We start from the raw sequence: 16915 nt of genomic DNA on the forward strand, positions 1-16915 counted from the left end.
GCTCTGTCCCCACTGCTGTTCTGCATAGGCCTGAACCCCCTCAGTGAGATCATTAACAAGACTGGCTACGGATACCGATTACGGAACGGAGCAGTTGTCAGCCACCTCCTGTACATGGATGACATCAAGCTGTATGCCAAGAGTGAACGAGACATCGATTCACTGATCCACACTACCAGGCTATACAGCAATGACATTGGAATGTCGTTCGGACTGGAGAAGTGTAGTCGGATGGTAACAAAGAGAGGGAAGGTAGTCAGAACTGAGGGGATTGAACTACCAGAAGGCAACATTGCAGACATAGAGGACAGTTACAAGTACCTGGGGATCCTGCAGGGGAATGGGAACAATGAAGAGGCCGCTAGAAAAGCTGCAACCACCAAGTACCTGCAGAGGGTCAGGCAAGTCCTGAGGAGTCAGCTGAATGGTAAGAACAAGATCCGGGTCATCAACAAGTACGCCCTGCCCGTGATCAGGTACCCTGCTGGGGTAATAGGCTGGCCAAAGGAGGAGATAGAAGCCACTGACATAAAGACAAGAAAGCTCCTGACCATGCATGGAGGGTTTCACCCCAAGTCCAGCACCCTGAGGCTGTACGCTTGGACATTCCTCAGTTGTTTCTGTGCCTCAGCGGGAGCAGAAGGAAGGGGGCCGGGGACTGGTGAGTGTCAGCACCACAGTCCAGGATGAGACAACGAACATCCAAGAATACATTGGGAAGATGGCCCCAACTGACCGATTGCTCAGTGAATACCTCAGGCAGCAGAAACCCAAGAAAGAGGAGGGAGACGAGGAACCATCATGGAAGGATAGGCCCCTGCACGGTATGTACCACCGGCAGATAGAGGAGGTGGCTGATATCCAGAAATCCTACCAGTGGCTGGACAAAGCTGGACTGAAAGACAGCACAGAGGCAATAATCATGGCAGCACAAGAACAAGCTCTGAGTACAAGATCCAGAGAGGCTGGGGTCTATCACACCAGGCAAGACCCCAGGTGCAGGCTGTGTAAAGATGCCCCAGAGATAATCTAGCACATAACAGCAGGGTGCAAGATGCTAGCAGACAAGGCATACATGGAACGCCATAACCAAGTGGCCGGCATAGTGTACAGGAACATCTGTGCCGAGTATAACCTGGAAGTCCCGAGGTCAAAATGGGAGATGCCCCCAAGGGTGGTGGAGAATGACCGAGCTAAGATCCTGTGGGACTTCCAGATACAGACGGACAAAATGGTGGTGGCTAATCAACCGGACATAGTGGTGGTAGACAAACAGAAGAAGACGGCCGTAGTGATCGATGTGGCGGTTCCCAATGACAGCAATATCAGGAAGAAAGAACACGAGAAGCTGGAGAAATACCAAGGGCTCAGAGAAGAGCTCGAGAGGATGTGGAGGGTGAAGGTAATGGTGGTCCCCGTGGTAATCGGAGCACTAGGTGCGGTGACTCCCAAGCTAGGCGAGTGGCTCCAGCAGATCCCGGGAATAACATCAGAGATCTCTGTCCAGAAGAGCGCAGTCCTGGGAACAGCTAAGATACTGCGCAGGACCCTCAAGCTCCCAGGCCTCTGGTAGAGGACCCGAGCTTGAAGGATAAACTGCCCGCAGGGGCGTGCTGGGTGTTTTTATATATATATATATATATATATATATATATATTATATATATATAAAAAAAAAAACACAGACAAAAAAAACCATATATATATATATATATATAAAAAAAAAAAATATATATATATATATATATATATATATATATATATATATATATATATATATATATATATATATATATATATATATATATATATAAATCTATACATACTCTGAAAAGAGCAGACACGGTCTGGAAGGAACCACCCTTCTTCTTGCCACCCTTCTTGCCACCACCACCAGCAGCCTCTGTTTTCATAAACAGTAAATTTCATTACTGGAATTGAAAAAATATTTTTCACTGTATAATTTTAGCCTGCAGTATGCACATTGTAGCTATCTGTACTGGACATGGGAGTTTGTGAGCACTTTTTTTTCTTACCTTCAGCTCCAGCATGGGCTGCGTACAGTAAGCACAGCAGTTTGTTTGAAGACTTCTGGTAGAGCTGCACAACTGAGTCATTCAGTGGGTCCTTGTTCTTGTCCAGCCAGCCAGTGATATTGTAGTCCACTGTACCAGCATAGTGAACCAGGGAGAAGTGTGCCTCAGCCTTGCCCTTTCCAGGCTTTGGTTTCTCAAATGCTTTGGTCTTGCCAAGATGCTGATCGTGCAGCTTGTTCTTGAACGTTGTGTCAGAGGCCTTGGGGAACATGCACTCCTCTTCAAGGATGGAGAAGATGCCCATTGGCTGAGAAAATGGCACAAATCATATTAAAATTTCAAGGGAGGTAACATATGCAACCACATGTACATTTCTTCCTGAGCAGCTGTTTACCTTCTCAATAAGCTCAATGCAAGCAGCCAAGTCCATACCAAAGTCAATGAACTCCCATTGAATGCCTTCTTTCTTGTACTCCTCTTGCTCCAGGACAAACATGTGATGGTTGAAAAACTGTTGCAGTTTCTCATTGGTGAAGTTGATGCAGAGTTGCTCCAAGCTGTTGAACTGTAATAGTACAACCATGTCTAACTTCATGGCAATAAAGTCTTTAAAGTTTAAGAAATGTGTTGAAATGTTTCAAGTGCTCACATCAAAGATCTCAAACCCAGCGATATCCAGCACTCCAATGAAGAACTGTCTGGGCTGCTTTGTGTCCAGCATCTCATTGATACGGATAACCATCCACAAGAACATTTTCTCATAGATAGATTTGCACAGAGCCGAGACAGCATTGTTGACCTGGCAAACAAGAATTTAGAATTATACAAAACCATATGAATACAGCTATAATGTTTATAATTATAATATGATTATACAAGTCTCCCTTTTATGAATTACCTGTGGGACGGTCTGACCTTTGGTCACCATCTCATTGCCAACCTTGACTCTTGGGTAGCACAAAGCTTTCAGCATATCAGCCGAGTTCAGGCCCAGTAGGTACGCAATCTTGTCAGCCACTGTTGGATTAAAACAAATCATTATAATACCTAATAAATACAAATACTTCAAACATTTCTCCATTATAGAAATTTTTCACAATACCCTCGGTGCCATCAGGTTCAGCCTGCTCTTCACGCTGCTTCTGCTTGAATTTCATGTTGCCATGATGCATCACAGCACCAGTCAGCTTGTAGATGCTTAACTTCTCTTCACCAGTAAAGCCCAAGATGTCAATAGCAGTCTGTAAGAAAAAAATGAAATCAGCTATCAATAAATAAAACAAAAGAAGATATTTATGGTTAAGTATAAGATTCTGTGTCAAATGTGATTTTACATCTGTTGCAATGAACTCCTCCACATCATCGATGCTCTTGACAGTGATTTCACCCTGACTGATCATTGGATAGTCATAAGGGTTAGTTGTGATCAGAAGAGCCTCTGAAAGGAGAAATGAAGTTAACTTGTTTTTTGCTTAGAATGTGATTTTAATGGTTTTAAAATTTAAATTTAGGTGTCCTGTCAGCATACCCAGAAGCTCAGGCTTGTGGCCTGTCATCAGCTGATAGAAGATATGGTAGCTCCTCTCAGCAGACAACTGGAAGGTGACACGGGACTTCTCCAGCAGATCTAAGGACAACAGATTAATTTTGACACTGTAGACATGAGACATCACAGTCAAAACTGCAAAATGGATCATACATGCATTTATTTCCTTGGCTGTCATTGGGCGTGTTTGAAACTTTTTTCAGTTCTGTTGCTTTACTTATAACGTGCTTCACAGTATACCTTATTATACTTTAAATGTTCCGTGAAGTTGCAATATGTTCCTACTTATACTTACACACGATAACTGCTGGGTTACAGTATATAACTTATATATATAGCGTAACCACACTGTTCATGCATCCGTGTGTTCCACCACAACAGACAATATTACTTCTTCTGAAATTAAGTGACTCATCTCTTTATGTGCTGTAAAATAATTTCTATCACAGATAATGGTAATTTACACTGTGGTTCAAACTTACATGTTTCAATATCAGCTGAGGCCAGCTTGCCAGATGTGCCAAAGTGAATCCTGATGAATTTACCCTACAGGGGTAGATCTTTATTAATATTGCCTTTCATGAGAGCAAGTAGTAAAAAGCTCATTTACATTAACTCATTTTAATCACTTACAAATCGAGAGGAGTTGTCATTCCTCACAGTCTTGGCATTACCGTAGGCCTCCAACAGAGGGTTGGCAGCAACAATCTGATCCTCAAGAGAGCCCTGCAAGAATATATTGTGTTTATGTGAGCTGATCTTCCAAAATTGATTTTCTTTTTCTGTCACAAAGACTTTGACGCAGAATAAAGAATCTACCTGTATTTTGCCAGCTGCTGGCTCAGCCTTCTTAGCTCCAAGAGCTGCAATTGTTGCAAAGTACTGGATGACACGTTTGGTGTTGACAGTCTTTCCCGCACCGGATTCTCCACTGGGGTTTAGGGGACACATTGTTAAAATGCCTTTATATCGTTTTTATATATTTTGCATACAGTTTTTATTATACTCACGTAATCAGGACAGACTGGTTCTCACGATCTAAAAGAAAAACATATAAGCATGTCTTGAATAATCTTAGTATTCATTTATTTCCTATCACTTATAAGTAGCTATGTGGTAAGAAGCAATTTTTTTCACGCAATGATTAATGGTCATCTCTTTAAGTAGAAGTCCTAAATGCATTTAAAGGCTTTAATAGGAAATTGAGCTTACCAGTGAGCATAAACTGATAGGCATTGTCAGAGATGGAGAAGATGTGGGGTGGAGCCTCAATCCTCTTCTTTCCTCTGTATGCTGCTACACATGTAGCATCATATACAGGAAGCCACTTGTAGGGATTGACGACAACGCAGAACAACCCAGAGTAGGTCTGTATCATAGACAATAAATATCATTTAAACATTTACAGATCAGCATGATACTTTCCTCTCACACACAGCAATGTGAAAACTTACGTAGATCATCCATGATGCATAACGCTCTTTGAGGTTAAACAACACAGATGGGTCATTAAGGTGGGTCATCATGGCCATGTCCTCCATCTTATCAAACTTTGGAGGGTTTCTAGGGTGGATTTCATCCTCCTTTACAGTGACCGTCTGAATAGATCCGTCTGAATAGATTTTAATGATCCATCAGACAACTTCATCTTTCACAGTTCGGCATTATATATATATATATATATATATATATATATATATATATATATATTTTTTTTTTTTCTAAATCACATCAGAAACAGCAGTATGCGACATTACGTGATGGCAGAGCTTCAGTTCATCCTTTGTCATTTTTTTTTTTTTTTTTTTTTTTTTAATAAATAGGACAGGGGGAATGAATGAGAGAAAGAGGGGGAGAGAAAGAAAGAAAACCAAAGGGGAGAAGAGACGGTGAGAAGGGGGGGGAAGAGAGAGAGAGAGAAAAAAAAAAAAAAGAACTCCTGGGTCACCTGTATGGAGAAAAACAAACAAACAAACAAACAAAAACAAACAAACAGAGGAGACAGCAAACAACAAAGAGCAACATAATAATAGAGAAAACAAAGCACCATCACAATAAACTAGCTAGTCATAGATATCAATATTTACTAAATAATAAACGATATTGTGCAGCACGCAAGATAGACAGCGCACAGTGTGCTTTGAGGCAGCCGCCAAGAAAGCTTTAGTCCGCGTCTGTGAATACCCATGTGTGCATACCTGTGTGGATCAGCATGCTTGCATTCCAAAGGTTTCTCCATGTAATGATCTGCTAGGGAGTGTGGGGGGGCCACAGCCCCGTCCTCCAGGGTGTGAAGTGGGTATGGAGGAGATCAAAACTCCAGACATCCAGAGGCCCCCAGAACACAAGAGACCATGGAAGACCAACAGAGGGGCAGCCGCGCCACTGTTCCAGTAAGAGCTGAGGAGAGTCCCAGATGAGGGCTCGCCCAGCAGCCGCGGAGCAGAAGTCAGGGGGAGTTGCAGTGACGCGCCCGTGAGCTCCGCCGGCCCCCAGCTGTGCCTGAGTGACCGAGCCCCAGGCCGAGAGGCCGGGGGCACCCCACCTCCAAAGGGGCCCGAGCGAGCCCCAGGCCCCAGGCCCCGACAAGCGGCCGCCAAGGAGTGAGCCGGTGTGTACCCGGACGCCCACCCCCAGACACAAAGAACCACCAACACACCGACACCTGAGGGAGTCCGCCACCGGCAGGGGAAGTGGTGGTGGGTGGAGATAGGCCTCCAAACCTTGGAGGGCCTGAGGTGTCCCCAGAGAGGTGGCGTCTGATACCCAACCTGACATATAGACACAGACATACAGGCACACACAGACACAAACATCCATTCCCACCCTCATGCTCTCATATGCACTCACTCCACACTCAACCAACGTGGAGACAGACATAAAGAGACGCTGTACACACAATCACACTCCCCAAGCGTACTCTACAAACCGGGTCTAGGTACCCTTGCCCCTGGAGGGGGGAATTGCACCCAGACCCAGGTGGTGTTACCCTTTTCCCTGCGGTGGGGAGAGGCAGACCACCCCGACTCCGCAGCAGCAGGGAGGCCCCACACCCCAGACCGCAGTCGGACGGCCAACTCCTCCTACTAGCCCTCCCGCTCCAGCAGGCCGCAGAGAATGGGGGTGGGAGAAGACTCCAAACCTCCCTCCACCCGCTCATTGTAGTGTTGATGCATATGTGTTCTAAGGTGCAATTAAAACCCAGGAGGGCATGGAGCTACCTGCCAAGGAGCAGCAGGTAAGCGCATAGTCCCTCCTGCTAGCCCTCAATGACTAAGTGTATTTAAAATTGAGAGGTGGGCAACGACGTCAGGGGTGAGGTATACACCCTGATGGTGATTTGGACTCCGTGATTGTGCCCATCCCCAAGATCCTATATGTATGTGTAATGAGAGTGTGAATAATGTGAATGTCTAAGTTGTGGGATAAAATTGAGGCAGAGGCAGCCAGAAGGGGACGGGGGGGGGGGGGGGTAGCCTCCTCTGCACCCTGGTGACATACCCCCACTCCAAGGCCCTGCATGTGTGGGTGGTTGTGGAGGAGCGGGAAGAGGGAGGCAGCTGGAGATGGGGAGGGAAGGAAGGGAGGGGCAGGTAACCCCTCCCTGGGGCCAGCTCCCCCGCTGACCCCAGTAGGCACCCCCACCCTCCGCGACCCGCCAGGGAAGGGGGGCCCAGGCCCATCAGACCGGGGCCCAGTGCAGTAGCGCCCCCCGGCTCCACAGAGCCCTGGACAGTCCACCCAACCCCACCACAGAGAAAACTGCACCCACCCCACCATCCACACATCTTCCAGACTACATAAGACGGTAAACGCCCAGGCTGAGATCTTCCTCCACCTCTCCTGTATCTCCCCCTCCTGCAGAGAGTTCCTGAAGAGAAGAAAGCTCCTGCAAGATGTGACCATCCCCCCCACCAGTTGAAGAGCCCCCCAGGCGGCTCGACGCACCGGCGGCACCCTGCTCCAGGGCCGGGCCCCCATGCACCCACCCGCCCACAACCCCGGCAACACACCAACCAGGACCCAAGCCCCCGAGGCCCGGCCCGGGCCCCAGCCCAGAGACGGAGCGCCCCCAGAACCTCACGCCCATCCCGGACCCACCCAGGGGCAGCCAGGTTGCCAGGTCAGTAACCCACGTCCGTCAGCACAGACCCTCCCCTAGCCCCGCTGCACGCAGCCGCGAGGAAACAGTCACCTGAGAGCCAACAGAGCCCCCAACCGGACGTGACCGTTCCCCGGGTTGAGCCCCCCAAGGAAGATGCCTCCGGGGAACCCCCCGACGCCCTAAGCCTGTCCCTACCCCCTCACCAATCACAACAGTGAAGGCGGGACCAAACTATGACCCCCCACCCCCACTAGGTGATGGAGCTGATAAAAGGGGCCCAGAGCAATTGATCTAATGTGGTGGCAGAGGCTGTGTCAAGACTAATGTAATCTAATAGATAATTTCTATATTGGTTAGAATTAAGATTATTTTTATTTTTCCAGTTCATGAGGACTGTTTTCTTGGCTATGCATAGGGCAGTGAAGATCATATGGGCTATATTCTTTTCTGAAGTGACATTATCTAAGCTGCCCAGTAGACACACTAAGGGGGAAGTTGGAATGTTACATTTCAGACACTTTGATAAGTCTTCACATATCTCGCGCCAAAACTTTTGCACTGGTGGACAGAACCAAAGAGCGTGGATGTAATTGTCTGGTGTATTGCCTTGACAGTGTGAGCAGTTGTTGGAAGATGTAAAGCCCATCTTGAACATCCGATGACCTGTATAGTGCACTCTATGAAGTATTTTGTATTGTATTAATTGCAGACTGGGATTTTTAATTAATTTAAAAGTTTTTAAGCAAATCTGAGACCAGAAGTTTTGGTCTAGGTTGACTGATAAATCTGCTTCCCACTTTGCAGTAGGAAGGGATATTGATTCATCTAATTTAGAAAGTGTTCTGTATATTTTAGATAATAATTTGGGGGATTTAAGAGTAAGAAAATGTGCCGCACTTAGTGGTGTTTGTAATTCAACTTGACTGAGGTTAAATTTCTTTTTTACTATGGATTTAATTTGTTGATATTCTAAAAACCTTGTCTTGTTGATCCCATATTGTTCAACTAGTCTGTCAAATGGAATAAATTCTGTTCCCTCTAATATATGTTCTAAGTATTTAATTCCTTTACAACTCCATTCTGGGAAATTAATCATATTATTGTTTTGTAATATGTCAGGGTTATTCCAGATAGGTGTACGTTTGCATGGGATTAATGAAGACTCCGTTATTTTTAGAAACTCCCACCATGCTGTTAGAGAAAAGCTGATGTTGATACTTTTAAAGCATTCATGTCTTTTGATGTTTGAGCTAATAAATGGTAGGTCTGAAATCTCTAGATCCTTGCATAGTGCCTGTTCAACATCTAGCCAGGGCTCAACTAAGAAGGTATGTTTTAACCATTCTGAGATGAACTGAAGCCTGTTGGCTAAGAAGTATTGGTGAAAATTAGGCAGATCTAATCCTCCTCTATCCTTGGTTCTTTGTAGCGTTTTTAAGCTAATACGCGGGGGTTTATCTTTCCAAAGGAATTTGGAAATATATGAATCCAGAGATCTGAACCAATCTTGTGATGGTTTGTTAGGGATCATCAAAAATAAGTAATTTATTTTTGGCAAGATCATCATTTTTATAGTGGCGACCCTTCCCATGAGTGATATGGGTAAAGATTTCCATCTAGTCAGATCGCCTTCTACTTTCTTTAGAAGTGGGATGTGGTTTAGTTTAGTTAAGTCTGAAAGCTTAGGAGAGACATTAATACCTAAATATTTAATATTTCCGGATTGCAGTGGGGCAGAGGAAGAATTATGGAAGGAGCAGTTAATGGGGAGAACTGTAGATTTTGGCCAGTTAATTGAATAATCTGAAACTCTTGAAAACCAGTTTATTAGAGTAATTACCTCAGAGAGGTTGGTTTGTGTGTTTTGCAGAAAAAGCAACACATCATCCGCATAGAGACTGATTTTATGTTCTATGTTCTTACATTTTATGCCCTTAATTGTTGTAGCCTGTCTAAATGCTGCTGCTAGAGGTTCGATAAAAATTGCAAAAAGTGAAGGGGAGAGTGGGCATCCCTGTCTGGTGCCCCTCAGGAGACAGAAGCTGGAGGATGTCTGGTCATTTGTTCTGATACAAGCCATTGGGGAATTGTATAATATTCTTATCCAGTTTATGAAAGAGTTTCCAAAACCAAATTTGTGTAAAGTTGCGAATAAAAATTTCCAATTAACTCTGTCAAATGCTTTTTCTGCATCTAGAGATAATATTATGGTTTCGATGTTTTTATCGTATGAGTAGTCTATTAAATTAAGTAATCTACGAGTGTTTGTTGAGGAGTGCCGACCTTTTATGAAACCAGTTTGGTCAGGATGAATTAAGAGGGGGGTCATTTTCTCTAATCTCTTTGAGAGAGCTTTGCAGATTATTTTAAGGTCTACATTTAAAAGAGAAATTGGACGATAGCTTGAGGGAAATAAAGGGTCTTTTCCTGGTTTTAGCAGGAGACTAATGTTGGCAGAATTCATATTTGGTGGTAGTCTGCCCTTTTCCTCGATTTCCTGCAACATGCTGTGGAATACTGGTGCCAAAATTGTCCAGAATTCTTTGTAGAATTCTGCAGGGAAGCCGTCTGGACCTGGAGCCTTATTATTGGGCATACTTATCAGGGCTTCCTGGAGTTCACTTGGCGTCAGTGGCGAATCCAGTTCCATTGCTTGACTGTCTAGTAATTTTGGAAGAGTTACGTTGTCAAGAAACAGATCAATTTCATTTTTAGATGGGTTTATTTGTGGTGAGTATAAAGTTTCATAGAAATCCCTAAAAATGTTGTTTATTCTTCCAGGATCATATATTGTGTTCCCCGATAAATCTTTAGCAGCACATATAGTTATTTTTTCTTTATTTATTTTTAGCTGGTTAGCTAGAAATCGACCTGATTTGTTACTGTGTTCAAAATTCTGCAAGCGAAGTCTTTGTATAAGGAATTGTGTTTTTTTATTAATAGTTTCATTTAATTCTAGTTTTGTTTTGCATATTTTGTTCAATGTTTCCTGATCTTGGTGGGACGCGTAGGCTTCTTCTAGTGATTTGATGTTTTTTTCTAATTCCTGAATATTTTTGTTTTCTTCTTTCTTTTTGTGTGATGAGAAAGAAATTATTTTACCTCTCATCACAGCTTTCCCTGCTTCCCATAGAACAGAAGCAGATATTCCGGGAGTGTCATTAAAGTCTAAATATGAAGTCCATTCCTTTTTAAAGTATTTAATAAAGTCTTCATCTTTAAGTAGTGATATATTAAATCTCCAGTTTTTACTTGGCGTAGTATTATTCTTGTGCATTAGTGTTAAAGATACAGGAGCATGATCGCTGACAGCTATAGGATGAATCTCAGTGTCTGAAATGTCACACAGCAGTGAGCTGCTGACCAAAAAATAATCCAGACGAGAGTAAGAGTGATGAACATGCGAGAAAAAAGTATATTCCTTACTGGTGGGGTGAAGAGAGCGCCATGCATCGCAAAGACCAAAGTCGTTCATATACTGTTTGATTATATTTGTGGACTGCCAATTACGCTGAGTTCCTGTTGTGTTGAGCCTATCCATTTCTTCATTTAGTCCAAGGTTGAGGTCACCGCCAAGAATGAGTGTGCAATCAAGGTGTTCAGAGAGTGCACTAAAAAAACCGTGGAAGAATGAGGGTTCATCAACATTTGGACCATATATACTAACAATACATAGTTTTTTGTTCAATATTGATAGTTTAATAATTAGAAATCTACCCTCTGGATCTATAACTGTATCGAGTACTGTAAAATTAACATTTTTATGTATTAAAATTGCTACTCCCCGTTGTCTAGAATTATAACCGGCTGCAAACACGTTAGGGAACTCAGGTGTTTTAAGTTCATTTAAACCTGTGACAGGTTTGTGAGTTTCTTGTAATAAAACAACATCTGCCTGTAGTTTTTTAAGCTGGTTAAATATTTTTAACCTCTTTCCTCTGGTGCCAGCTCCATTTACATTCCATGTGACAAACCTCAGCATGCCCTTAATTGTGCGTGTATGTCTAATGATGTATGCTGGGTGTTTCGTTTAGACAGGTGGAGAGAATATGGAAACATCCCTTGTTTGTAAATAGAAAGAGAAAAAGAAGTGTGGTGAGAGACTCCATAAGTCTGACTATGTGTGTGAATATTCACTAATATGAACAAGCGTGGCTTGCTTATGTGTCCTGCAAGTCTGTGCGTGCTGTGAGGCTGTTGTGAATGTGCTGCCGTTGAGCTGATGTGTTTGCGTGATCGTGTTGTGAAAATATGGAGAAATAGAGGGTGTTGTTTGTAGGTGAGTGGGGAAGTAGGTGACCACAGCAGTGAAAGACAAGAGAAAGAAAGAAACCACATGAACTGTGAGCGACAACAAAAAAAAAAGAAACGAAACGGAAACATTCCAATTAAAGCAATGACGGAGGGTGACGGTGTTATATCTGCTATGACATCATATTGATATTACTAGCTTAAACTCATGTTAAAGGAGAGAGTGTGAATGAATAAGAAAAGAGTGTAGCGGGTTCTTATCTGGAGTGCAGTTAATATAACCACGGTGTGGTGCCGAGGTCGCGGTAAAGCTGTCCGTCCACGTAGAGCCGGTCCACGGCGATGACAGCACGGGAGCCTTTCTGGATGAAGCTACGTCGAACTGGGAACAGGACCTTGCGTCATTCCAGGATCTCTATGGGGAACTGGTCGTTCACGCTGAAGTCCGTTCCTTTCAGCTCTCTGCCGCGACTCTTCACCTGTTCCTTCTGTTTGAATTGACTGAATTTGGCCACAATAGGCCGTGGTCTCCCGGTCCGCGACCGCGCGCCCCCCAAGCGATGTACTCTATCGAAGTCGATGTTCTTTACGGTGTCCTCCGGCAGCTTCAGGTGGATTTTAATGAAGTTTTTCACCGTTGCCTCTGCGTCCTCTCCGGCAGTTTCTGGAATACCAGAAAACACAAGATTATCTCTCATGCTACGGGCTTGTAGATCGATAACGGACTCTTTTATTTTTTTATTTTCAATGTTTAGCTGGGTCACGTTATCGGTGAGAGATTTAACCGACTCCCGTAGCGTGGCATTTTCAGCGGCAAGCGTTTCCACCTGCTGCTGGCTGAATTCCAGGGATTCTCTCAGAGATTTAAATTCCCGGTGTAAAATCTCCACCAGGGACAGCCTCGCATCGAAACTGGACAATCGCTTGTCGATTGACTCCAGGATTTCTGCGATGTCTTTGCCGGCAGGCGATGTTGTACCGGGGGAGTCTGCCTGGCGACTTCTCTTCGATGACGGCGTCTCGATTTTGGCCGGGGAAGATGCACTCTGGGCCTTATGCATTACTAAATCTTGAAAACAGCGGTCGATGTAATCTTGGAGAGCGTCTAAACTCTCCCCGTTGTCCTCCAGGGTGTTAGAGATGATAAAACAGATGTTGTTAGTTATATGACAATTGATTAGTATATTTGGTAATACTGAAGCTTGGAAAACCTTTGTTAAACTCTATGCTACCATTTGCTTTTTCTCCGCCAAAATCTCCGGCGTCTGACGTCACCTACAACATCACTTCCGTCACTTACCTCTCACTTCGGCATTATATATTTAACAAACAGATAAAGTACATAGATTATTCATCTACCTTTCCTGCGTCTGTCTCAACAGTGGCTTTACCACCCTCCTTCTTGACGAGTTTGCCCTTGACATACATCTCACCAGGATCAGTTACAAAGAAGGCCGTCTTGGCATCAAATGGAGCAGTCTGGGCCTCAATCCTGTCCTTTTCTGGCTTGCGGAGGTAAATGGCCGCTGGGCCATACTGCTCCATCTCCGCGTCTGTGCTCATGGTGGCACTTTACTAGAGACTGAAAATATGACCAAGTGAAACATAAATCATATGCTTAGTGCACAACCCATAATTAATTTCCATTGTTTTAGATTTATGGAATTTACCACAGGTGATGCAAATAGAAACTCCTTAATACCCTGTGTACGTCAAGGTGCTATTTTATTGCAATGCTTTATGAAAAGGACACACAGGCAAGCACACACATATATATAGTTTACAGACATACAAATATGTATGTTTACATAAATTAAATAAATAATACATTATACATATCTATCTATCTATCTATCTATCTATCTATCTATCTATCTATCTATCTATCTATCTATCTATCTATCTATCTATCTATCTATCTATCTATCTATCTATCTATCTATCTAGAAGGGACAGTTTATGGCTGTATATTACAATATACACTTAAGTAAAGTATAATGTCACATATTTGTTACATTAAACTTAAATTGCTGCATTTATGTCTTTTTGAGTAACTCCAATCCTTCTTTTGAAGTGCAACAGGAACACATCAAAAGCATTTTCACAATCAGTTTAGCTGCATTTCTTGTTGAAATAAATTATTTTAAGGTGATTGTGCTTATAAATATTTAGCACACCACTAGTGGTAAATTATAACAGTGCACTGCATGGTTTGTGAATTATTTATTACAATCAATCTTGAAGGTAAACTGATATTAAATTGAGTTTATACTAAGCTTATACTTGTGCAAGTAATTTTGATGTCATAGCCAGTAATGAGTTTTATATGTGGAGGAGTTTTGAAATGCCACTGGTGTATAGTTACAGGACATAAAAATCTCACACATCGGATATAAAATTCAGGGCAAGACTTTGTGTTAATGCCAGACCGGTGTTATATATCTCTACTAGGGACATAATGCAACAATGATAATTTAATACCAGAAAATTGTTTGTTATAAATACTGTTAATGTGTATCTCTAATGAAAAAAGGAACATACAACTGTTAAATTTTTATTTTTGATTTATGAATAAGTGATAAATGATTAATGGAATGGAAAGGGTCATAACCGGATTATCTTTCATTTCCAAGTTTTGCACAGACGTGGGTTAATATTTGCCATCTTACCAGAAGGTCATGAGGTACCATGGTCAAAAATAAATCCAGCAAAGCCAAGGAGCAGGGATTCGTGTTTGGCATAAGAGAAGGATATATTTATAGGACACATTTAGATATGTTGTTAACAACAAATCCCAGCCTGAAGGACATTTATCATCTCAACTTGTCTATTTAACTTTCAAATGTATTTTCTTAAAAAAAAGCACGTGTATGTCTGTAAGGTAAGTTTATTGTAGAAAACAATACAAAGTAAACAATAAAACAAAACCAAAAAACCTGAAAAACTTAAAATATGCTGTGTTTATTCATCGTAATTCCAAGAGTCAGGTAAAAAATGCATGAAAAAAGAGTCGATAAGGAGGGTTACAACCAAAACAGCCAAAAATGATCTATTTCCTCTTTTTAGCCATGGTAGTGCCTAAGAACACATTATATATAGTGTTACAGACTATAATGTGTTATAATGCAGTGAAGTGTTGTAATGTTTTGTAAATGTACAGTGTGTTTAATCTCAAAATATATTTGTAAAATACTACCACAGTTCCACTGTACCTCTGGTTTTATGAGCACAGATAAGTCACTATGGCTTTTGCTTCTATCAGGAGCAAGCACACTGACATTTCTTGAGGACAATAGAGCTAGAAAATGAACTTGGTTAGAATAGAATAGAATTCAACTTTATTGTCATTGCACATGCACAGGTACAGGGCAACGAAATGCAGTTTGCATCCATCCAGAAGTGCTTTAGTGATATAGATATATTACAATATATATTAGCAATAGTATAGATATGTAAGTATATTACAGAAATGGGTCTATTATGGTATGTTATAATGTACACGGTATGAAGTATGTTGTGAATATTCTATAACTAAGTATGTACAGGCTGTAGTGAGTACAAGCTATGTACAGGCTATGAACAGGATATAAATATGAAAAACTATACAGAATATGAAATAAATAACTTTACAGAAATCTGAGATATACAGCTATACAGAAATGGGAACTATGCAAGTTGTAAACAGTTGTAGGATTAAAGATTATCGAATGTACAGAATGATTATTTACACAGAGCTATACAGTAGTGCAGTTAAGATAAGTGAGGGTGTAGATAGTTTCTACAGAGGCTATATAAAGTGCTAGTGGTTTTGAGTGGTGGTTCAGTCCATGTTATTATTGTGTGTTCGAGGGTACAGTTGTCCATTGTGGGTGTGTGTATGTTCAGTCCATGAGTTTAACGTGGGTCAGATGTCAGGAGGCAGAGTTCAGGAGTCTGACAGCTGTGGGGAAGAAGCTGTTCCAGTACCTGGTGGTCTTAGTCTTAGTTAACAAGTAAGGCAAAAGTCTTTGCTTTGGTGATATGCTGGGAGCAGGGGTGTTATCAGTTTCCCGAAGTACACAGAGAGAGAAAGAACCATCCAGGAAGTGTGATTTTATAATGGCGGAAGCAAAACAGCAAAAGTACAGGGAATTCATGATGATGTTTTTCAAATGTGAAGCTATAACAGATGGGACTTAAACTCAAAAATTCAACTTGATTTGCTGAAAGGGAAATAATACAAAACTATACTGAGAAATGGTCACATGTCTTCTTGTTAAAACGCTAATATTCCTAACTGAAGGAATATTTTTTATAACTGTAACTAGACTGAAAGTAAGAAGTCACAATCAGGCACCTTCAGACGTTTTTGTGAAGTATGTTTTATTGTATGTATGTGCTCATTTTTACCCTACAGGAACATTTTTAACTACGTAATTAAAGACTTTAAATGGTGCAGTGTTATACAGTCACCTTTTTAACGTAACACATGTGATATGATTTTTTACATTACTGGAAATAACTTCATGAAAAAATGTATAATAGTATCACTAATATACAGGGAGTGCAGAATTATCAGGCAAATGAGTATTTTGTCCACATCATCCTCTTCATGCATGTTGTCTTACTCCAAGCTGTATAGGCTCGAAAGCCTACTACCAATTAAGCATATTAGGTGATGTGCATCTCTGTAATGAGAAGGGGTGTGGTCTAATGACATCAACACCCTATATCAGGTGTGCATAATTATTAGGCAACGTCCTTTCCTTTGGCAAAATGGGTCAAAAGAAGGAATTGACAGGCTCAGAAAAGTCAAAAATAGTGAGATATCTTGCAGAGGGATGCAGCAGTCTCAAAATTGCAAAGCTTCTGAAGCGTGATCATCGAACAATCAAGCGTTTCATTCAAAATAGTCAACAGGGTTGCAAGAAGCGTGTGGAAAAACCAAGGCGCAAAATAACTGCCCATGAACTGAGAAAAGTCAAGCGTGCAGCTGCCA

General features: G+C 42.1%; 1 protein-coding gene across 1 annotated transcript in view; it reads right to left on the reverse strand.

Annotated features, from left to right (window-relative positions):
• The window catches only part of LOC146711593 (myosin heavy chain, fast skeletal muscle-like), a 13272-nt gene extending 8069 nt beyond the window's left edge, over positions 1 to 5203 (reverse strand). Inside the window, exons 1-14 of the mRNA XM_085452966.1 lie at positions 5036 to 5203; positions 4794 to 4950; positions 4592 to 4619; positions 4401 to 4512; positions 4215 to 4307; positions 4064 to 4127; positions 3564 to 3662; positions 3370 to 3473; positions 3138 to 3276; positions 2934 to 3052; positions 2685 to 2834; positions 2430 to 2600; positions 2036 to 2342; positions 1826 to 1902 (exon numbers count right to left, since the gene is read on the reverse strand). Coding sequence (XP_085309092.1) covers positions 1826 to 1902; positions 2036 to 2342; positions 2430 to 2600; positions 2685 to 2834; positions 2934 to 3052; positions 3138 to 3276; positions 3370 to 3473; positions 3564 to 3662; positions 4064 to 4127; positions 4215 to 4307; positions 4401 to 4512; positions 4592 to 4619; positions 4794 to 4950; positions 5036 to 5122 — 1707 coding nt within the window. The 5' untranslated portion in view covers positions 5123 to 5203. The remainder of the gene's footprint in view (positions 1 to 1825; positions 1903 to 2035; positions 2343 to 2429; positions 2601 to 2684; positions 2835 to 2933; positions 3053 to 3137; positions 3277 to 3369; positions 3474 to 3563; positions 3663 to 4063; positions 4128 to 4214; positions 4308 to 4400; positions 4513 to 4591; positions 4620 to 4793; positions 4951 to 5035) is intronic.
• Between the last annotated feature and the right edge of the window lie 11712 nt (positions 5204 to 16915).

Source organism: Copadichromis virginalis, linkage group LG4 (assembly GCF_057382275.1).
Source record: "Copadichromis virginalis isolate Kocher_CV1m ecotype Utaka linkage group LG4, C_Virginalis_male_GT1.1, whole genome shotgun sequence".
Taxonomy (NCBI): Eukaryota; Metazoa; Chordata; class Actinopteri; order Cichliformes; family Cichlidae; genus Copadichromis; species Copadichromis virginalis.